This window comes from Paramisgurnus dabryanus, chromosome 6 (assembly GCF_030506205.2).
Source record: "Paramisgurnus dabryanus chromosome 6, PD_genome_1.1, whole genome shotgun sequence".
Classification (NCBI taxonomy): Eukaryota; Metazoa; Chordata; class Actinopteri; order Cypriniformes; family Cobitidae; genus Paramisgurnus; species Paramisgurnus dabryanus.
Genome location: NC_133342.1, coordinates 1,249,392 through 1,273,166, shown reverse-complemented (window position 1 = coordinate 1,273,166; position 23,775 = coordinate 1,249,392). Strand labels below are relative to the sequence as shown.

At 38.6% G+C, this 23,775-nt stretch overlaps 1 protein-coding gene across 1 annotated transcript in view; it reads left to right on the top strand.

The window, feature by feature from the left end:
* Positions 1 to 609: 609 nt before the first annotated feature.
* Positions 610 to 23,775, top strand: part of myo10 (myosin X) — a 70,558-nt gene continuing 47,392 nt past the window's right edge. Inside the window, exons 1-3 of the mRNA XM_065266556.1 lie at positions 610 to 1,031; positions 14,528 to 14,626; positions 16,428 to 16,586. Coding sequence (XP_065122628.1) covers positions 1,011 to 1,031; positions 14,528 to 14,626; positions 16,428 to 16,586 — 279 coding nt within the window. The 5' untranslated portion in view covers positions 610 to 1,010. The remainder of the gene's footprint in view (positions 1,032 to 14,527; positions 14,627 to 16,427; positions 16,587 to 23,775) is intronic.

The window sequence follows — 23,775 nt, the reverse complement described above, 5'->3', positions numbered from 1 at the left end:
AACGTACACGGGGACCAGCCCGCCATTACTGTGACATGATATGTGGACTTTGTGCATGAAGGTCATACCATCACCATAGATTTTGTATGTGTGTTATGTTAATGCATACTGAGTGGTTTAATGTTTTTCTGAACGTTTATTTGAAAGGTTTGTAGTTGAAAGGCTTATACGATTTAAAGGTTATATATGGCGTAAGATACAACGCTGTGTAGGGCATTTGTGTTATCAGCTGATAAAAAGTTCACTCAGCCTGACCTGACACAACCTTGACAAACACATTCACACTACACATACTTTCTTCATAAAGTAAAAAAAGTGCTGAAAACCCCTTTATAAGCATTGCAACAGTACATGATTCTCCAGCTCTCTAAGATAAGGGGTTATATACGCAGAGTGAAAAATTTCACAGGTGTTCACTGTACCTGTAAAATGTACTCCTGTTTCATTTGTGTTGAGGTTTAAACACCGAAAGACACACGATAGGCTAGGCGATTCGATTGGCCCGCGCGCACCCTCACCACGGGAACGGCAGGCGGAGCGCGCGAGGCATCTAAAATTTTCCCATTCAAACTGCTCGCGGGGCGGAGCCACCGGTCAGAGATCAGACTCCGTGGAGTCCGAGTCACCGCAAACTTGGCAGGAGACGAAGCCCTCGCTGTTTACCGAGGCGCGTGTCACACCGGCATACAAAGCTGCCTCGCGCTGCATCTCCTTTTAATCCCGTCACGGACATCAGCGTGCGCCTCGCGAGACCCGGTGTTACGGCGCTAGTGAACTAGTCCACTCTTTTATACTTTCGCGTTTCGTAGCGGGCACATTGTATTTTTTTTAAACATCTGTATGGTCTGAAACAAAGACGTACTGTGGGCTATCTCTGCGAAGAGAGAGACTGGCTTCATTGGTTACCAGAGTTCAGTGAGATGCGTGAACTTTTCACGCGGTTGTGTGTCACTTATGGTTCAGCTCGGCGACTCCTATGAAGACCTCAGACATTAATAATTATAAGGACAATGGATAACTTTTTCACAGAGGTAATGTAAAAATTACTGTTAATGTTATATATTCAGCTGTTTGTGTTTCAAAACATGATGCTTACTAACAATGTACTAATTAGTTGTATGTCTTTCTTCGCTGTAGTCGCTCTTATTCTTTAAGTTTTTGTAATGTTTAAGAGAGTGTGTGCGCGCTTTTAGCCGGTTCTGGTCTCGGTTTGGTCTCCTGCAGTCTGGTCTCGTTCCCAATGGATATCGCAGGCATTTCCTCACCTTTCTTCTCGTTTCCTTCTCTACATCCCGTTGCTATTATTAGAAGTCCAAACATAAACTTGGACCGTGTACACCCGCTGAATTAACAAGTGGTTTCGATAGTGACAGCTCAGCTTTTATTGTACCTATGTTTATCTAATAATCATTACTGTAAAACTAACAAAGTATCGTTGATGATAACAAAGTAAGCTATAATTGGTTAGCGTTCTAAAAATAATAATTTATACTTTTTTTATTTAATGTATTATATTTCTGGTATATTAGTTATTTTTAATTAATATTTGTATTCATATTTTATTAATATTACTATATATTGCATATTTCCCTGCTGAAAAAAACAATAAAACCATTACAGAAAATTCTAATTTTTATTGGGAATTTTATTGGTTTTAATGGAATATGGCGCAAAACACACTACAGTGTAGTGGTTTTAATGGTAAAAGCTAATGGTTCTTATTGGTATTTTAATGGAAACCATTAGAATTTTCTGTAATGGTTTTATTGTTTTTTTTCAGCAGGGTTAATGTATATTAATTCATATTTTGAATAATGATACATTTTTATTGTATGAAACTGAAAATGAATTGAAGTGTATCTATGATAAATCATAAAGGGAATTTTGGGCAATGCTTGTTTGGACTGGTGATGATGGGAATCAGACAATGTTATTATTCATCACTCATAACCTGATAGTGACATGAGCTCGAGATGATGATCAGCAGCACGAGCCGCTCCCCTGAGCCGGCGCCAAGTGAGTCACACGCAAACGCTACCAGTTTTTGGCTCGAGGCATAACATTATGCTTTTTTTAAGATGATGCTTTACACTTGTGGAGGTGTGGCATTAATAAAATAAACCCTTGTTTAGTTTTCCACTTTTCCATGTTTAAGTGCTATAAAAGGGTCCCCAGTGCTTCTATCAAACTAGAAAATGTGAAAAAGAACAACCCAGTAACTTAGTTTTGGTAAACCATTCACTGCCAGCATGTGAAAAAAGGTCCTTGACATTTGGCTCCCCTTGTGATGTCAGAAGGGGATCTTATTATAATAATCTGACCAGACCACTGCCATTTAGTGCAGAGATCATCTAATTTACATCCAAAAACGGCACATTTTTGCTCACACCTACAAAGTGGCAATTTTAACATGCTATAATAAATTATCAATGTGGTATTTTGAGCTAGAATTTCACATACATACTCCGGGGACACCAAAGACTTATTTGACATCTTAAAATGTCTTGTGAAATGTCCTCTTTAAAACCAATCCTTAATGGGCACCTGTCTGTAGAGTTCAGCTCCAAACCTAATCAAACACACCTGAACCATTTAAAATGTCTTCAGCATTACACAAAAGTTACTGACAGATGTGCTGCCTGGAGCGATGCTGGATCTACATCTGCAGAAGAGTGGCCCTTTGGGACCAAAGTTTGACACCCATGTCAATATGTATATATATTTAATATATATATATATTAAGTGTTGTGGTCTTGAAGGAAAGCACATAACATGCAGCTTGTTGCCGGAGCTCAAACTGCACCAACTTCACACAATAGTCTCAAATATCCGCCGGCTGCTGCATATCTAGCAGGCGAATCGGTTTTGAACAAAAGGAGCAGTCTTTAAAAAGAGAGAGAGAGCAGTGTGCACGGAAACGGATTCAGCAGAAACTTGCGTGCGGGATTGGGGAAGGGATCATGACGCTCGTGAATGCCTGCCTGTCACATAGCTCTGTCTACATGACTGACCTCAGCAAGAGAGTGAGAGTATGATTTCGGTTTAATGCATGGCTTATATACACAACTAACCTCAGAGAGAGGAAAATATAGACCGTATGATCTCAAAGTGAGATATTTATTGCCCTACTTCTATTTGTGTTTTGGTTTAGCATGGGTGCATATGCACACAATTCAGTTTGCAGGTATGGCCACAGGTCGTTTCTCTTTTAGGTGTGTTTGTGTATGGCTGTGTTTGCACAGCGGCGTCATCAAGGTTAATGCTTCCCTGCACTCGCTATGGGCGGCGCTTATTCAAAGGTAAATCCCTTTGTTTTTCTTCAAGTTGGCCAATCAGCGTCGTAGGCATACTGTTTGACAGATGAGTGACGGTCTGGGAATGGAATCGCTCCAGGTTGCTCTTTTCCTGAAACGGAAAAGTCATATGCACTGTAGAACAAGTTTGTTGCGCTTGAATTTGTAAGTTTATTCCACTTGAACTTTATTTTTATAATATATAACAACTCGTCACTAGTCAAGAAAGTTGAAATGAATTGTAATTTCAAATTAATTAAACTTAAAAATTTAAGTGCAACAAGGAATTTTTAAAATGTACGTACGTAGAAGCTGACTGATCAGAGATCACGTGTGTTTTGTGAAATAATGAATCCTCACTTTGATTTGCATTTATCATGATGGTTGGTTGTCACTTTCTTTTTCTCTGCTTCAATTCGGCTGCATTGCTGTTCATATTTCAAGCATATGTGTATGCTGAGTTTTATCTACATAGTAAAACACACATACAGTAGGGTGGATCGTATTTGGCACCTGGCGTATTGCACAGCCGTGTAACACTATATACAAACACATATTTACCTATCCAAATAAGGACATGCTGTATTGTTTTAGTTTAAGTATTTAGCTAACTAGAATTATAATTATACATAAGATTTTCTTTAATGCTGTTGTAATTCGTACCTATAGTCACGTAAATGTGCAGGTTTTTTTGTGACATTGACACGCTTTTCCGCCTTTTGCGTGAACATGTCACGCATTTCTGTTTACGTGTCACTGTCACGTATTTGTTATTCAACTCACTGTAAAAAGATTCCGTAGAAATTACAGTATTACTGGCAGCTGGATGCCAGTAACTTACTGTAAATTTAAATTTATGTTATTTACTGACACTAATTTGTTCAAAGTTAAATGAACATTAACAAGTCTTTGTCTTAAAGAATAAAAATATTTAATAACAGCCTGCAAAGCATTCTGAGAACCAAAAATCCTCATCAACCTTTTTCTGGGTTTTTCCTTCAGATTTTGTTTCCCAGAATGCTTTGCTTGATGCTGTTATTTTAGTTTTATTCTGTAAAGATACAGACTTGCTAATGTTTAATTTTCATTTAACTTTGAACAAACTGTTGCAGGTAATTAACATAAATTTAAATATACAGTAAGTTACTGGCATCCAGCTGCCAGTAATACTGTAAATTCTACGGAATCTTTTTACAGTGCTGTTTTGTCCTATTTTCTTACCTTTGTTGCTTCGGTTTAGGGTTAGATTTACATAAAATGACATCCTTATCCAAACCCAACTCTAACCCTAATGCCAAGAGAAAATGGTTTAAAAATCATAAAATATAAAACAAAAAAATCATGAAAAAAATGTATAAACCAATACTTAAAGTGACATCCTAAAGCAAACACCAAATCTTACCCTAACCCGAAGCGTTAATGGTTTGAAAATAGGACAAAACAGTTGAGTAACAAAAACGTGACAGTGATACGTAAACAGAAATGCGTGATATGTTCACGCAAAAAGGCGGAAAAGCGTGTCAGTGTCACGAAAAAAACTCACAAATTTACGTTACTATACGTACATAATTTCATGATACAGGGTTGTGTAATATGAGATGGAGAGCATCAGTGCATCATTTCAATGTTACATGCAAGACATTCAAATAAACCTGATGGACTGAAATTCAACCCTTACATTTTTCCTAAAAGATAAAAAAATGCCTTTGAATAGTTTTTATCTCTGAAGATGTTCAAAAAGGGACGTTTTTGCCGGGCATTGCACATAAACACGAACACCCGCAGTCTCTTGCATGTCCAACTTGTGAGTTGCTTAATGATTAAACTGCAGAGTGAAAAGCTGCTTGTAATGAAGACATTGATATTCAGAACAGAGAGAAAGAGAGAGAGAGCGAGGTTGCAGGAGAAGAACTGGTAGTGGATTAATTTTGTATAGTACATGTACTGACAGCTAAAAAGTCTGTATGTGTTAAAGTGCCTCATATTTCTTTTAATCCCACAATGTTTGCGTGTCTTTCGACAGTTGTGTCAACAGAAGAATGCAGACAAACTACTAAATGCTTGACTGGTTTATTTGATGACCAGCACATTGTAATTGCCAAACAAATGAGGAAGCAAACAAGCGATCTACGGTTATAATTCATCACAATATAATTTCTCTGATGCTTGTAAATTACGGCCAGGTGCAAAGGGCGAAAACACACATGCACACCCATGTGTGCATAGATACGTGCATGCATGAAAATGATCCTTGTCTTTTTTGGTGTGTGAGTTTATATAGCCACCTCTCTCTCTTTCTTTGTCTCTTTCTGCATCCCTCTCATCCATACTTGTTGCAAAGTATAAACACACATTTTTCAAATTAGAAAGAGAAATCGAGATTGCTTTGGAAAAGTAGGTCAGGCAGCCAAGAAGTAAGAGAGTCTGTGTGTTTTAAGGGGTTGCTTGGTGAGAAAAGTTTGGTTGTACGTCAAGAAAACGCAAACACATGCAGATCACGCTGTGTATAACAGAGCTGGGTTTGGGGTCTTTGGGTTTGAAGTATGCAGGAATGCCCTTCATCATTGCTCTGTCTTCCTGTTGACCTAAACGATATCTGATCCCCTACTTCCTGCAACCAATTGAGAGAAGCAAAAAGGGGGGAAGAAAGAGGCAGACATGGAGCAAGCCATGAAGAAGTATCTATGTGCGTGCGTTTTTGTGTGTGTGTGTGTGGTGTGGTAAGCTCTAAACATGCTCGGTAAGCAGCATTGAGATTACAGAGTTACTCTGGTCTGTTTCATCCTTTACTCCGCCCAGCGTGACCGCTCTCCAAAACTCTTGATATTATTTTAGGAGTTTAGAAACACAATACAAGGGCACACGTACACAAACAGAAGTTTTCGGCTTCAAAGTGCGAGGTTTTCTTTTATCCGAACATGAAAAGAGATTTGAAGTCGCTGATGTTGTGTTTGGGAGCTGCGCATGGGTTTCGCGTGTGATGTTTTAGTTGGATTCATTGCTACCTGTTCAAATGCGTGAATCTCCCGAGACATCTGTTTTAGCACAGGATCTGAACAAATGCCCAGAAAATCTGGCAAACACGTTCCCTTTTTATTTCTTCCGGGTTTTTTCTCTCTTACAATTCCGTTCTTTCAGAAATAAATGTCACTGCTGTGAGTTTTTGCCATTTAAAAAAGGTCATTTGAAATCTGTGTGAACGTTCAAGAAGGATAGTTTTGGGTAGAGAGAGAGAGAGAGAGTATTTTATGTGAATTATAAGCTGTAATGGTATGAACGTGTGTGGGTTAAACTGGTTGAGCTGTCCTTAATGTCTCTTGTTTGCAGATAAATACGAGACACGGCCAGAGCTGCTTAACTCGAAATACTCTTCTGTCAAGGATATGGACATATGATAGACCTCTATTGTTTTTGCATAAAGATAATTACATTTGTAAATATCTTCTGAATATATCTTTAAAGAGGACATTGCATAAAAAAATCTCAATTTTCCATGTTTAAGCGCTAATAATTGGGTCGCTAGTAGGGCTTGGCAAAAAAAAATTAAATCGTTAAATTTTCCATTAATCGTTTTTTTACGTGGTCGATTCAGAATCGATTCTCAAAGAGCAGAATCCATTTTTTTTTCTGCAAACATTGAACGTAAGATTAATTGCGCAATGTTACCAAGGAGTGAGAGGCAAGCCTGTCATTCTTTCATTCAGTGATTAAAATTACGGTTTTAGGTGCTTCATCGACATTGATGCCACTTCACATAAAAAGTAAGAGGTATGGAAGCATTTTAGATTTCGCTAGCAAGACGAGAACGATAGTGTTGTTGCTTTTAATTTCTTTTTATTAATTACCCACTTGTAAACTTATGTTCACTGTTCTTTTTTATTAATATAGTATTTGTATTAAATCTATATTCATTGAGTTGTATCGAAAATCGAGTATAAAAACCGACCCGAGATCCGGAATAGGAAATTGAATTGAGAATCGAAATCGAATCGATTTGATAGCTTGTGAATCGAAATTGAATCGATCTGGAACATCTGAATCGATACCCAGTGCTTCTATAAACCTACCAATTGTCATTGAAATTTGGCTCCCCTTGTGATGTCAGAAGGGGATCTTGTTATAATAATTCCACCATTTAATCTGCACTATCCAACCACGGCACTGCCATTTAGTGCCGAGATAGAGAGAGAGAAAATAATTGACACCACAATTGAGTTTCAATTAGAGCTGTCACGGTTTTGAAATTCGGCTGACGGTTAATTGCCTAATAATTGTACTCTCAGTTAAGGAGCGCCATCTGATATGGTCTCATTAGGTGCTGCAGCTCCCCCTTGTGTTTTTAAGAGAGATGTGCAATCATTGCGGTGATCTGATTATTTAATCATTGTGACAGCCCTAGTTTCAATTTCAACAAACCACTATTATGGCGATTAGTGTTCGCACTTCATCAGCTCATTTGCATTTAATGGGACACACCCCACATTTTTGCGCACACTGACAAAGTCGCAATTTTAAGATGCTATAATAATTTATCTTTATGGTATTTTGAGCTAAAACTTCACATACGTACTCTAGGACACTTTTATTTTACATCTTTTTACGTCTTGTGAAATGTCCCCTTTAAAGAGTTTTGTTCGATTTAGCTTATCGTTGGCACATTTGGTATAAATCAAATTGAGAGTTAGGGTGTGGGTAAGAGTTAAAATGACCAGTATTTAAAAACAATAGACGTCTATGGTATTTCCCCATTTAAATAGCTATGTAAATATGTGTGTGTGCGCTTAGAGATCTATGAAACATTAACCCAGAGTGAAGAGAAACGTGTGTGTTCATGATTTCAGTTTCGGGGGGTTTCTCAACGATTTAAGCCCTTGAGTGAAACATTGGGTTACTTAGTTCCAGTGTGTTTTGGTTTATTGCAGTGATGGAGAATTGGATTAGAGGCCCAAAATTCCTGAGATAAACTTAGTTTATGGTAGAAAACAGCTTCCTGTTTGTGTGGGTTTGAGACACTGACTTGATGAGGCAGACTGGAAGATTTGAGGTTTTAGTCATTTAAAAAAAAAAAGAAGTAGAGAGATGATTTATTTGTCCATTGTACAGTTTTGTGTGGCTTTTATTTGTGTTTTGGCAGCGCTTGGTTCTCTCTTGTTTTATTTAAAAGTAAATGCTGATACCTAAAACTCTCACTAATTTAGCAAATTTGAAACAGTAGGCAGTGAACTTTACTTATGCAGACTCCTGGAAAAGATCATTCTTTTAAAAAAAGGGAATTTCCTCTAAATGTTTGCCATTGTAATATTTCATAAACATAATGTGTAATGCTTTCATTGGTAAAATCATCATCATATCTTTTTCTCTATTATGTTTCTCCATAATTCACAGCTAATGACTTTGTAACCTCTGGCAGGTTAGCAGTAGACCTACATAAGTGCATATGGCTGTAAAAACAACTATTTGTACAATGATAGTAATCATCTTTACACTGAAAAAATGACTTAAACTGTCAATTTCCTTTACCGACTTATGTCCCCATTTAACCAAAACAACGTTTATTTTGTGGTGTCTGTCCTTTTTACTCGTGTGGGCATGCAACTAACTTGATAACTAATTCTCTTGAGTTTTAATGCTCTGTCAAACTAGGCATGGGCTGGTTACCGGTTTTAAAGGCGCAAAAGAGGATGTTTTTCGCCGACTGAGAATCCAAAAACGGTTACTGAGTTTTTTAAATGAGCGCATGCGCAAGAACAGCCTCCCTCCTTCACAGCTCATTTCTAGGGAACGCCTTCCAAAACTCGTGCACGAATATTTGAACACGAGTGTTTGTTTACCACCGGCATATGCTGTGTCGCGTCAGTGGATTCATTATGTGAAATGATTTGATAATAAACAAATAAAACGTTAAAATGTTAGATCAGTCGACGCTACTCCCATTTCAACTAGGATGTAGCAGACTGGTCACTGCCTTACAACTACAGTACAAGAACAACGTCAATATTTTTGAATAACAGTACAACAATTAGCCTGGGTGCCAGCCGATCTTAGCCCCGCCCACAACATTTTGAGGAACGGGAAGATCGGTCTGGAGTTTCACCGTTGAGTTGCTACTATGCTCGACCCAAAGCTGGTCGAACCAATCAAATTGTCAGGGCGGGCTTTATATGATGATGGACAGATGATCAGTAACGTAAATCAACCACGTCACCAAAGAGCGCGTGTGTTGAATCTGTTGTTTACAACGAAATGGCTGCCGCGGTAGAAATCAGATGTGTGGACTCTAACATTGAGTCTGTTCTAAAAGATATCGACAGAGCATTGATTTTAAAAGAGGAACAGAGAAACGCGAGCAAGGCATTTGTTGATGTTTTTGCCGTCCTACGGGATTCGACAAAAGTTGTCGCACTTATGAAAGATCAAGTTAAAGAAGCAACTAAAATGGGTATCACAGCGATGCAACTCGGTGTGCACGACGAGATGGATATAACAAGCAAACGTAATGGGTATCGTCGTGGATGAAGTTCAACTAATGTACAAATGGTAAGAGATAGTCTTACTGTATGACTTAATGTGATATAAATGAAATGTTGTAAACATAGTAGGTGTTGATGTACGTTCGCAAACTCAGACTTGTAGTGTGTGTCGTAGCGAAATAACTAGCAGTTCGGTCAAGCTGCAAATACGTCATTTCAACATACGTCTCACACCCCGTTGCTCTGATTGGTCGTAGGTCTATCCAATTGAGTGCAGAGGCATTTTTCGGTTGAGACACGCCTCATAATTATAGCTCAATGGAGCGGTATCAGACTCAAATTCTGACTAGAATTGAGTATGACAACGTCAGGCTATACAACAATAATAATTCGCTAAAGAAAGAATAATCACTGTTACCTGTCGGGAAGAATTTTGCGAACTGCGCGTCTGTCTTGACACCTCTCTGTTCCTTCATTGCTCTCCAGCGTTGAAATGTTTCTCCAATAACGACTTTGGCTACATATTCCCAGCGGCTTAAAGTCTTTCTTTTGCGTCCTCCTTCGAGTTTCTTCTCTACCGTGGTGCAAATTTGAGGAGGAAAGCAGGATCGACAATGAAAACAAACCGAAACTTAAGACGCAGTTTCATCTGCTATGCGCATGCGTCGCCTGTGTTTAGTTACTGGAGCGTGCACATCTCTCACAAGGAACATAATGGCAGTGATTGATAAGCCAGAGGGCCAATCGCTTATGCAATGACCGCATGAGCAATTGGATGATGTTTTAAAGGCCCTATCTTGTGCACAGATGACGTATATTAATATTATTACTTTCAGTGCAGCTAATAAATAGTCTTTTATCATTTAGTAAAGACAGTTTCAAGTAATATTGCAAAAATGATTAAAACAAACATCCTCTTTTGCACCTTTAAAGAGTAAAGGTATCAAAACCACTAAAATTTTTTGTGATATTGTTTTCCAAGGTATGAGCTGTGTTTACAAAAAATATATCAAATAATTTTAGTCATCATGTCTTTGATTTGATGATAACATTTAATACACATTTAAAATGCTTTTTTTTTTTAAAGAATATTACAATTAAAGGCTTTGTTTTTGCCTGCCATATGTTGTATGTAAATAAAATGTATTGTGTCTGTCCAGTTGAAAAGTTGTTGTATGTATAGACGGTTTCAGCAGTAACAACATAAACAAACGGCTGTCGCGGTCCGCACGTAACTTCCGGTAAACTCCGCTAAGAATAAATATCAACAAAGTACTTTAAACGTAGTTTATTTATATAACAAGCAAAAAAACAACACATAGATTAGATAGGAAACCAAAACATTTCTTATTTTCGACGAGGCATTTGTTCAAGAGATCAGTTTAGCAACTAGTCAGACCATTAAAAAAACGAAACCGGAAGTAAGGTTCGGATCCAGACGTGTATCACGTGCGTCCGATGAAACCGTCTATATGCAGACATTTGAAAAAACACATTTTAGTGTTGCAGTGGCAATACCGCAACACTGTGAAACCTTGGTATTTTTGCTTAAATCTGATACTGGCCCATGCCTATGACAAACAATGGGTAAAGTAAAAGCTAATAGGCTTTATAACAGCTTGTCCACAGTTTGACAAACAAGGCAAGTCACATTTGCAGTTCCTCCTCTGAACATTAGTAATGTAATAATTTAGTCCCCTATTAATCATTTTCTTTATAGAAATATTCATTTTTCACTAAACTTAAGTGACATCAGTGATGGGTGTTCACCGTCTCACAGCGTACACACCTGTTTTATGATTTGCATTGTGTTAATTAGTAGTTGTGGTTTATCACCCTTTTGAATGAGGACACATACAGGAGACTGTCTGCTGGGAGAAACTGTGTAACTCTCACTTTATGTGTGTGTCCAAATGCACAGCTGTTCTGTAACAGTTCAGTCGAATCATTCAACAAAGTGTGTGTGTTTTTGGTGGTCTGGGTTATAAAGAGCTGCTGAGTGTATGCCACTGAATGAATAAGAGGTCGAGAGAATAGAAAGAGAGAATCAAATTTGTTGCCGCTGTTTTTAAACCCCATTCACACAGCACTTGTGAAAATTTCTGTAAAATTGGCAATAGAGGCTTCTGTATGAACACAAACGGGTGATTCTCACGAAATCCAGACTTAGAAGGTGTCCAGCATCAGATTTAAAAAAAAAAAGCCATTGAAGCCAATTTTAGATTTTTATTTAAAAAAAATTATCATTACCGCAACATGATATTACAATAAATATCTGCATTTACAAACTCATGTTTCGGTAATGAGAACTAAAAAGTTGTCTAGGTACTGACAAACAAAATTTCAACTGGATAGAAAAAAATAAGAACTGCTTACCTGGAAGCCTTCTTGAGTGTCACAGTCAATTAAGTCCCTTCCAACAAATGTTTTTTGAAAATGTTAGTTCCTTGAGGGCTTAAACAATAATTGAAAATTGTTGCGGAGGATGAGAAAATTGGTCTTGGACACATTTATATTCGTTATTATTGTCTGTACATTTACCAATGATCACCAAATACCACATGTGTCTTTACTGTAAATGTTTATAGTATAACATGCACTGAAGCTTTTTATTTTTTAAGATTTTTTAATTATAAATATTTCCATGTCAAAGAACCCAATTCCAGTCATTGACACGTTGCGGTAATGAAAATTTTCCAAGTTAAATGTGGACAAAATAACACAATTGGTTTTTATGATGTCATTTGAAATCATGCGCAAAATAGTACATGAAGAGATGTTTGTAACCGTATGCTTCTTATTTTGAACACACAAACACGTACCGTAAATGTTCTGGGATTACTCCCATAAAGGGGACCTATAGTAACATAGCTGTAACATTTACGGAAAGCGATGTAAACAAAATGCAGACGTGCTGTAGTGAGGACGCGCATGTCATCGCAACAAAAAGTTATCGTTCAGCACTTTAACTTGGGGGATTTAAATGCAGATTAACATTCACAACGAGAAATATCTGCAAAGTGGACTGAAGCAGAGATCAAGGAGCTCGTCACTGTTCGCACTGAAGCTGAGATCATTCAGCAGCATAATAAAACAGCGCGTTACACGCTCCTTATGATCTTGTCATAAATGCACATGCGTGGTTTCTCAAGAGAGAAATCACGGATAACAAGCAAACTTAAAGGGATACTTCACCGATTTAGCATTCAGCTTTGTATCTGTAGAAACCCGGCAGTATTACTGAATGACCATGTTTCCCTCTATCATTTCCCCCTGAGAGGAGAGATATCTGCATTTTGGTTCTGCAAAAAAGTCCTCCGATGATGCAAAAATCGTCATATTACATCATCGGAGGACTTTTTTGCAGAACCAAAATGCAGATATCTCTCCTCTCAGGGGGAAATGAGGGAGGGAAACATGGTCATTCAGTAATACTGCCGGGTTTCTACAGATACAAAGCTGAATGCTAAATCGGTGAAGTATCCCTTTAAGATGCTGTGGTTAAAATTTTCCATTGGAGTCGATGGTGTAGTGGGCAGTACTCCGACATGCGGTGCTTTCACACTTTCGGCGACCCGAGTTCGATTCCCGGCTCGTGGTCATTTGCCGATCCCATACCCCTCTCTTCTTCCTGTACTTTCTCCTCATTCACTGTTAATAAAGGCAAAAAATGGGCAAAAAAAACTGTAAAATTTGCCAAGTGCACATTCCGGAAAATCATTGGCAGTATGGATGAACCAAAATCGAATGATCCCCGGACAAATCCCTAACACATTTCACAATCTCTGTGTGAAAAGGGCTTTGGAAATGTTTTATAAATAAAAGAAGAGTTTTATTGTTTATATTTACATGTATATGTTCAAATAATTTACTACATGAAATCTACACACAGTTTAACATGTAACACTTTACAATATGGTTGTATTTGTAAACATTAGTAAATGCATTAGCTAACATGAACTAACAATGAGCAATGTAGTTTTTAGTGTTTATTAACATTAATCTTAGTTGTGCTAGCAAAATACATCAACTAATGTTAAAATACAACCTTATTGTAATGTGTTTAACATTGGAATTTTACGTCATGTGGACTTTTTGTTATGTTTTACTCCAGTTTGTCTCATCAGCACAAAAGAAGTGTTGTATTTGGAAAACTGCGTTTTAGCACATGTGCTCAGTTTATACAACTACTATACCCATGATGCAGTTTGTCACCGGACTGAAAACAATGTGCCAGTGTTTCATGCAATGCTGACTGTGTGTGTGTGTGTGTGTGTGTGTGTGTGTGTGTGTGTGTGTGTGTGTGTGTGTGTGTGTGTGTGTGTGTGTGTGTGTGTATGTGTAAAGTGGGGAATGGGGTTAAAGTTCATGTGTGTCTGTTTCAGTGGGGCCTCAAAAGCAGTCATAGCAGTTCAGATCACCATGTGTTTCTTCCATCAGCGTGTGTGTGTGGAGAGAGAGAGAGAGAGAGAGAGAGAGAGAGAGAGAGAGAGAGAGAGAGGATAATTGGTCTTTAATAAGTTTGAGGTATTTGTAGTAGTACCTTTCTGACCTGTCCTGTACATACAGGAAACCCTCCCAGAGGAAAACATATTTCTCAGACATTGACAATCTTTGATTTTCATTGATTTGGAGCTCTTACTGTAGTTGCAAAACTACTATGTTATGTTTTAGGGCTTTTCAGTTGCAAACAATGCAAATGACACATGTTTTTATTGTTTTCCTATTGTTCAGTATATTACTAACAACTGTGCTTTTTGGCAGGGTTGTCGTGTTTGGCTCTGGGTGGACGATCATTATGTACCCAGCACTGTGGATTCATGTTCTGGTGGTGTGGTGGTGTTTAACACAGACTATGGACAGGTAAGACGGAGGGTGGGGGTGAATGCATTACACGGGAATTAACATCTGTTCTGTGCACCTCAGATCCACACACACCTGTGAACAGGTGGCATGCTCTCGTTTTACACACACAAACACAAACATGTCTCTATCCCCGCGTGTGCAGAAGAGGCTAGCGGGCGTTCGTTGTCATGGAGTCAGATAAGAGATCTGCAAGTCCACAAACTCACTGAACTGACACGAAGCATAAACTCACTTGTGTTTATGCATCAATCGTCACGTCTGTTATTTGAGTTGCGTCTGTTTTTTCTCATGTGTAGTGTACTGTTAAGCACGCTACTGAGTTTCTGGCTTTGGTTGCTTTGTGACCTACAAGGGTTCTTATAGTTTGTTAGCAGTACGTTACAGTGGGTTTACCACGGTTAAGAGATCAAAGTCCACACAGTCTTTAATTATAAGTACACATCTGAATCAAAGTGTTGTACGGTTGAAAGCAAACACAGGAGGGATTAAAAAGATAGAGATGAATGATAAAAACACTACAAACTTCAGACAATATATATGGCATGAATTGAGCCTTTCGGTTACATTTATAGATAGCTATAAAGCAAGAGGACCTACTATTCCAGAGCTTTGAAGTAATTGCCTTAAACCATTTTAAGTCTGGCAATATCTCTGTAATAATTTATGACCTTCTGCTTTTAAATGCTACATCAGCAATATAACAATCACCAATGTGCAAAAAATAATAAATGGTATTAAATAAATGCTATAGTAATAGTGATATAGTTTTGGATATGGTAATATAAGCTTGTTTTGGTTGGCAAACTTAAAGGGATAGTTCACCTAAAAATGAAAATAATGTCATTAATGACTCGCCCTCGTGTCGTTCCAAACTAGTAAGACTTCTGTTCATCTTCGGAAAACAGTTTAAGATGTTTTATATTTAGTCAGAGAGCTTGTTGACCCTTCATTGAAAATCTACATACGGTATACTGTCCATGTCTAAAAAGGTAATAAAAACATCATCAAAGTAGTCCAAGTGACATCAGTGGGTCAGTTAGAATGTGTTGAAGCATTGAAAATAAATTTTGGTCCAAAAAACAAACAAAAATGACGACTTTATTCAGCATTTTCTTATTTTCTGTTGTGAAGCGCATGTGCGAGACTAAAGTCACGTGACTGCAGTGACGTGGCTGACGTGTTATCTGGTGCACCCCAGCTGTTTTTTTTTGTGCGCCCAGGCTTAGTTTACAGTCTGAGGGAGACGCACGCTGGAAGTGTGAAAAAAAAAACTTCGCAAACATGTCTGAGGATAACACGTCATCCGCGTCACTGCAGTCACGTGACTTTAGTCTCGCGCATGCGCTTCACAACAGACGCGGAAGAGAAGACAATGCTGAATAAAGTCGTAATTTTTGTTATTTTTGGACCAAAATGTAATTTCAAATCTTCAACACTTTCTAACTGACCCACTGTCACATGGACTACTTGATGATGTTTTTATCACCTTTCTGGACATGGACAGTATACCGTACATAGATTTTCAATGAAGGGCCAAACAAGCTCTCTGACTAAATATAAAACATCCGAAGATAAAGAGAGGTCTTACGAGTTTGGAACGAAATGAACAACATTTCATTTTTGGGTGAACTATCCCTTTAAATACAGAATTCAATTGATTTGCATACGCAGAGACATGCCAATAGGGCAGCTGTTTTCGTTCATCACCTTTATGTACATATAAACGCAAAAATGCACACATGCACAAAGGTAAAAGTTACAGTGCTGTTTATATGTGTTGTAAATGTGTGTTTTGCAGGTGTACACCTATAAACAGAACGCCGTCAGCAGGCAGAGGGTTTATCCCATGCACAGCAGCAGTATTTCTGGGGTAGAGGACATGGCAACCCTGCAGGACCTGCACGATGGGGCCATTCTACACAACCTGCAGCTCCGTTACACACAGAAGAGTATTTATGTAAGGAAACGCACTTACACCTGAATACACAAACTCATGAAGACCATCAGTGTGTTCACAGCATGCACTTGCACAAATGATTGCGTGCATGTGAGTGTGCGAATGTTTCAGATGTAAGGAAAGACGTAATTGTCATGGATACAAGGTTGCTGTGCAGGTGGCTGGATGGCTTTTTGTTCATTAATGTGTCAGAGTAAAATATATTTGCTTAATTATACCTCTCTTTCTCTTTGAGTCCTTCCTCACAAATGTGTGACACAAGAGCGTACTGTGTTTTAGTCTGGAGTTGCTTCAACTGTGTTGAAAGTGTGTGAGTGCGTGCCAGGGATGTGATCCATGCCAAAAGCAGTTAGTCTTGTTCCAGATTTGCAGACTGACTCTTAAGCCATTTTCATTTTTTCCCAAAGATCTCAGTCAAGTCTAATAATACATAATCGGAGAGTGTATTGCAATGTCTTCTGATGTATTGTTTGACATTGAAATCTGACACACTGATTGATAATATTTGCCAGCTATATAGATGAGTATTGGTGCCATATGTGACACTATCTGTAAAATCCAGGTTAAAGTTTTCTTATTGATAAGCATCTAAATTTAATGTCATTCATTGATTAAAATCTTTGACATGACCTTACTTAGTCAATATTAAATATATCAAGGTTATATTTTCACAGAATATGTTTATCTATAAAACAGCGAATCACAAAAAAATTGAACAGGCAGGGTTGTGTTCACATCTAATTCAGGAATTCCTCTTTCCGTCACACACGTGCGCACACTAGCTCCCTGATTTACATGAGGCTGTGTGATTGGTTGAGTTTCAGCCTGAGTTGTCCAGTCATCTGTGAGTAAGTGAGTAAGGTGGGTGTGGTCTGCAGGTATGTGATGTTATCAGAATAACGTCAGGTTTACTGTCACTTCCCATGAGAAAGTACACAGCACCTGTTTCGACATTACCAAAACCATTTCCCGCATCTTACTGCCGTGTCCCTATAAGGAAGAAAAGCCCATGAAAGGACAAAATGGTGATTTAATTCATATCTGAAAATGGTGTGTTTTAAAATTGGTCTAGTAAGACAAGGCAAGTTTATTACTGTAGGACATATCATACACAAAGTTAAAGTAACCATACTTTACTACGTGAGAGAACAAGCCATTAAAAAAATATAAACCCAGCACTGGGTCAAAAAAGGATGTTGGGTTAACTCATAAAATGTTTATATTTGACCCAACAATGGGATAAAACAACCCAGAATAGGTTGAATAACAACCCAATGGGCTGGGTTCGTACTTTTTTGACTTAATGCTGGGTTGAAAATATCATGATGTCATGAGGGTGAATAAATTATGAGAGCAGGGTTCCCACGGGTCCTTGAAATCCTTGAAAGTTTGTGGATCTGGGCTAAAAAAATTCAAGGCCCTGGGAAGTTTTTGAAAATATACATAGATACAGGTCATTGAAAGTGCTTTAATCTATTTTATGCAAGAAGTTTTCTGGAAAAAAAATCCATATTATTCCCTGTGTAGTTTAGGATATTATCATAAAAATTCTAGACTTTTTAAGCACACGTGATAAACTGTTTGCTTTAAATGCTTATATCTTCTGTATGCGAATGTTGATTCATACAAAAATGCTTTTTTGCATAGCTGTGTTTCACACATGATAACGCCTCGGGTTACGTATGTAACTGTTGTTCCCTGAGAAGGGAACGAGACACTGTGTCTCCCTTGCCATACTTCCTGTGTCCCTGTAATGCCGTCTTTGGGAATATTTCAGATAGAGATATACTTCCTGGCTCCCGCGTTACCTTGTCTTTGTTGTTAATTCTCACCATTGGTTGAATTTGATATACACATTCAGACGCACTTACCCAAAGTGTCACAGCTGTGACGCAGCGCGAGTTCCCTCTAAAGGGAACTGTAACAATGTATCTTTAAAGGTAACACAATGTAACCTTGCTCTCGCTTGAAATGTGTCCCCACATTTAGTCCTTGATTTTGAGGGTATTGGACGTGGAAAGGTCCTTGAAAGGTCCTTGAATTTGAAGGTAACTAATGTGTGGGAACCCTGAGTCAATTTCACAGCAACTTTATCAGCGCTGGATACCTGAGGTAATTTTATGTTATAGACCTCAGCAATGAGCTTATCAACTGTCATTTCAAGTGCACGCCCACTTGAAGTTCAAATAGATTTGATTGGCTGTCAATGGTTTATCGTTTATCAGGTGGGAAAACAATCGCTCAGAAAGTGATCCCAACGATTATGGGGCTGTTTACACTTGGTATTAAGATGTGTTTTCAGCGATGGGATCACAAGTGGACGAGAGAGACACATTACGTTTACACCTGGTATTTAAATCGGTCTCTTTTGTCCACTTTCTACCGCTTCTGTCCTGAATACTGTGAGGGGGTGGTCTGTGAGACGGTGGGCGAGTCTCTCTGCTGTCATTCAAACCCGAGCGGGAGTAATTATGAGTTTATATGGACGCAAACTAATATTATGTTGGAGTCCGATGCTTGTTTAGCAAGTATACATGCTGCACAGTGTTTTGTACGTTTATATGTTGGAGCTTTCTCTGAATTTTCAGCGCAATTGATGAAATAGGATCGCGCAACTTTCACGCTTTCAAAACGAAACTACGGAGAACACCCGCAGTAGTTTTATCAATGAAAGGCTAAAAATAGCGCTGTTCACCGTAAGTTCACGCCAGAAGTCAAAAAAAGACGTAAAACTTGTGTTTAATACCTCAGATTAGATAAATGGGCGGAGAGAAGGCGGTCGCGTGTGGCTGTTCGAACACATTGAACCACATTTGCGTTCCGCAACTCCAAAGCGATCCGATCGAAAGTGGTTTCGACTACCTCTGGATGTGGTTGAAAGTGGTCGAAAGTGGACGCGTTCAAAACGTTTTGAACACCGTTTACACCTGACATTAACGTTGTCCACTTGATCTACGAAAACGCATGTTAATGCCAAGTGTAAACAGCCTCATTGTTCATTGTATCTTTATCGTTATAGTTGTGCTGTGAACTCCGCTATTCTATTTAATATAAAACTATTTTTTTAACTATATATTTATTATTATATTTATTGTTATAATGTGAATGGCCCCTAAGGCATAGTCCTTGTTTGTGAAACCAAGCTTAAATGTTCAAATTTAACATCACAGAAAGCTGCCGTCTCCACCCCTCTCACATTTTTAGACCCAGAGAATTGATTGGCTAATTGGTGGCATATGGGAGCATTCAGTACTCATTAGGGTGCCATTTGTTTGTGCAATGTGTGGTTTGTTTTTGGTGGTCTGTGCTGCGTTCACTTTTTCCTTATTCAGCTAATAAGGAGTTATATGAAAAACCTGGACGCATAAACGCATCTGAAACACAATTCGGAGAGGTTTATTTACTTAGCGCGGAGGTTAAAGTGATTTAGTTTTTAAATACAAATAAACGCTGGCATTCACCATGCCATTAAAAACACAGAAGTCATAATGAAAATGGAGCGGAGTGTATGTGAAAGGTCTCGTGGAATCTGTGTTGCATGAAGCTCAAATTCCACCGCATTTAAAACACAAAGAGGTTTCTCTCTCTCGCTCCCGCTCTGATTATAAACAGCTGCGGACGTTTTTGCCGAGTTACATTTGGACAGAAAATGTAAGGGCAGATTTCCACATCAAACACACACACAGACTCACGAGGGGTCTGGTGATCCAGAAAATTTCTTTTGCATGTGAGGTTTAACTTTTTTTTATTATCATTCGTTCGTCTTTTTCTTGCTTAGTCTCTTTTTCTGCAGTGTGTGTGTGTGTGTGTAGCAGGAAATAGTTTTGCTTAGTTGGGCTGGATCATATTTCAACTCTCACCCTACACACTCGATTTAATGACGAAAGTGTGTGCGTGTGTAGTGTGTTTATTATGCATTGCTATTCATAGTAGTTAATCTCAGCTGTGTTCCTAAAGTGCAACCATATGTCTGCTTCTGTCTGTGCATGTTTAATATATAACAACTGCGTATTAAAACTCACACACACACGTTCTTTCTAAAAGATGCATATTACGGTACATCATACTGCATTGCAGTATAACAATATTAATAACATCACTGGACTGAGTACAATTAAAACATGGTGATGTCGCCTCCAATTAAATCCCTAAAGTGTGTTGTAACACTATTAAAATCGCACATTTGGAAGCACACCCCGGGGGGTTATGGGAAGAGTAGGGTTGCCGTATTCCCCCACTGAATTTCTGAAGAAGCTTATGGATATTAAATGCCTGTCTGAATGGCATCTGAGTGTCTCTAGGGAAGTATGTCAGACATCAGTCCATGCCTTTCACAGACAGGAAGTCTACAGCCTTGTGCGAAACATACTACTTACTATTTTGAAGAATGTGGAAATATGTTTGCTGTGGGCTACGTGCATTACTAAATTACAGTTGCCAAAGTGTGCATATATCACCTGCCATCAAATAATACTGTGCAATAAATAAATGATTGGCTCACAAAAATGTTGCTTTGTTTTTGCACAATTGGATTGCCAATCTTTTAAAGTAGTGTACAGAACATACATTATACTCAGTTTGTGAGGATAACATAGCATTTTATTGGCTAGAAAACAACCATTTCACGTAATAATGTTTGATTTTTAATAAACAGCATACAGTAAATGTACAGTGCAGAATGCATGTTAGCAATTATTTTCAAACTCTTCCCTAAGACTTTTCATAAGAAGTGTGCACATAAGTGTGTTGTAATGGGGCTTGTTCTTTACACAGAACCGCAATGACTTCATCCTTCTGTAAAAGTAGGGAATCCTGCCAGTCCGTTCTGAGGAAACTGATAACACCTGTGTCTAAGGAAAAGGGTTTTCCTCTGCCAAGGACGTAAAATTAAATGTCTGACAGTTTAATGTTTGTCTTAAACCTGCGTACTGTTCTCACCTTTTCTGTTTGCTACTGGGAGAATTACTGTTTAGCTGAGTTATTCATGTTTATATTAAACTACCGTGTTTTAGAATTGACTCAACAAACCTCATAAACAATAATGGGAAGTTCAGTTAAAATGCTGTGGTTATTCTTCATGGATACAGTGGGGCAAATTTGATTTTGAATTGTATCTAAAAGTGACACTTTCATGTCATAGCATCAATGGAGAACCGCCGTGAACATTTGAAAGGAAAAACACTTTTAAAAAATCTAGATAATTTACTCACCACCATGTCATCCAAAATGTTGATGTCTTTCTTTGTTCGTTCAGTCAAGTTTATCAAAGGACTTTAAACGATCTCAAACGAGGCATAAGGGTCTTATCTAGCGAAACCATTGTCATTTTTGGCAAGAAAAATAAAAAATATGCACTTTTAAATCACAACTTCTCGTCTTCCTCCATTCGTGTGACACGCCAGCGCGACTTCATGTAATACGTCATCACGTCAAGAGGTCATGGGTGACGTATGCGAAACTCCGCCCCATTGTTTACAAGTTTGGAGAAAGAGGACCATTCCGGCGTTGTTGTATGTTGAATGATACTAATTAATGTCTTTGTGTCAGTTTATTGTTTAAAATGGTCCGCAAATGTGCGTTTCATATATGTAACACGTGACCTTTCGACGTCATTACGCAATTACGTGAGTTCACGCTGGCGTGTCACAGGACCGGAGGAAGAAGAGAAGTTGTGATTTAATAGTGCATATTTTTTATTTTTCTTGCCAAAAATGACAATCGTTTCTCTAGATAAGACCCTTATGCCTCGTTTGAGATCGTTTAGAGTCCTTTAAAACTGCAATTTTTAAACTGCATCAAAACTGTTAAGTGTTGGGGTCCATTAAAGTCCTTTAAAATGAGAAAAATCCTTGAATGTTTTCCTCTAAAAACATATTTTCTTCTCGACTGAACAAAGGAAGACATCAACATTTTGAATGACATGGTGGTGAGTAAATTTTCTGGACTAACCCTTTAAGAGTTAAAGGGTAAGAAGCAAAACCCTCTAAGGGGCCAATCACACCAAACGCATTTTAAACTGTTGGATACTAAGGCGCCACACTGCCCTTTTTGATCATTTAAAAAAAAGAGCAGTGCTTTTTATATTGCTAGGCAACCCCCGAGGCAGCTGTCAATCAAATATTGAAGCGTGAGCACTCTTTTGCTTTTAACTGTCATATTAGCAGAAACTTTTAAAAGAGGACTCACTCTTGCTCTGACCTTGATCGAAGGTAAGAGGTGCACAAACACGCAGGTGAGTGCAGTCTTCTGTCACCACAACGGAAAGCCCGTCTCTCCCCTCATTCGTTTGGCCAATGGCTCTTCTTCAAAAACGCGTGGTGCGGCAGGGGTAAAAAACGCAAGGGCGTTCGGTGCACATAAACAGTGTGGATAACGCCTACTTCCCATAGAATATAGTTCTAAAAAAGGCACCTACAACTACCATAAACGTGTTTACTGTGATTGGCCACTAATGGCGCTTTTCCATTGCATAGTACCCCACGGTTTAGTTTAGTCTGGGTCGGGTTAGCTCACCTCACTTTGGCGTGGTTAGCTTTTCCATCGAGTTTAGTATCACTTCGTAGTGGGAGGGATTATAGGCGTGCCGTTATATTTGCGCTGCATAATGCTGTGACATCATACACGTGAGAGCGTTGTTGTACATTCCCATACATTCATTTATTTATCAGTCCGCCACAAAATTAAAATTGGCCACCACAAATAGATGTTTGCTCATCGCGTTGATCACTACCTCGATCTCACATGACAATTTCTGTTCAAACACCGGTGGCGTCATTCGACGGCGCTCCGTTGAGCCTCATTGAAGTTGCGTTTAAGCATATATGCGAGCGTGTGCGTCGCGAATGTTCCGCCACAAACTGCAAGAATGGAAAACTGTTATGCTGTCCCTGATTCTTAACCTGTGGATGTTTTTTTATCGCTAAAAGGGAGTTTGGGAATTTAGCAAAGCACAGAAGACAACATTTTTCCTCGAGACAGCAAGCTAGCACTAAGGTAAAGCTAATATTTACATTATAGCGATGACGCTGTAGTGACGAGTCTGTCAAACCAATCAGTGATCTACAGTGTTTTCGCGTCACGTTTGCTATCAGTTCGGGTCGCTTGGAACCCCAACCGAGGTGGTACGAAAGAAGTATCGGGTACTACGTACTGCACCCAGTGGAAAAGGTCCCAAAACTAAGCTGACCCG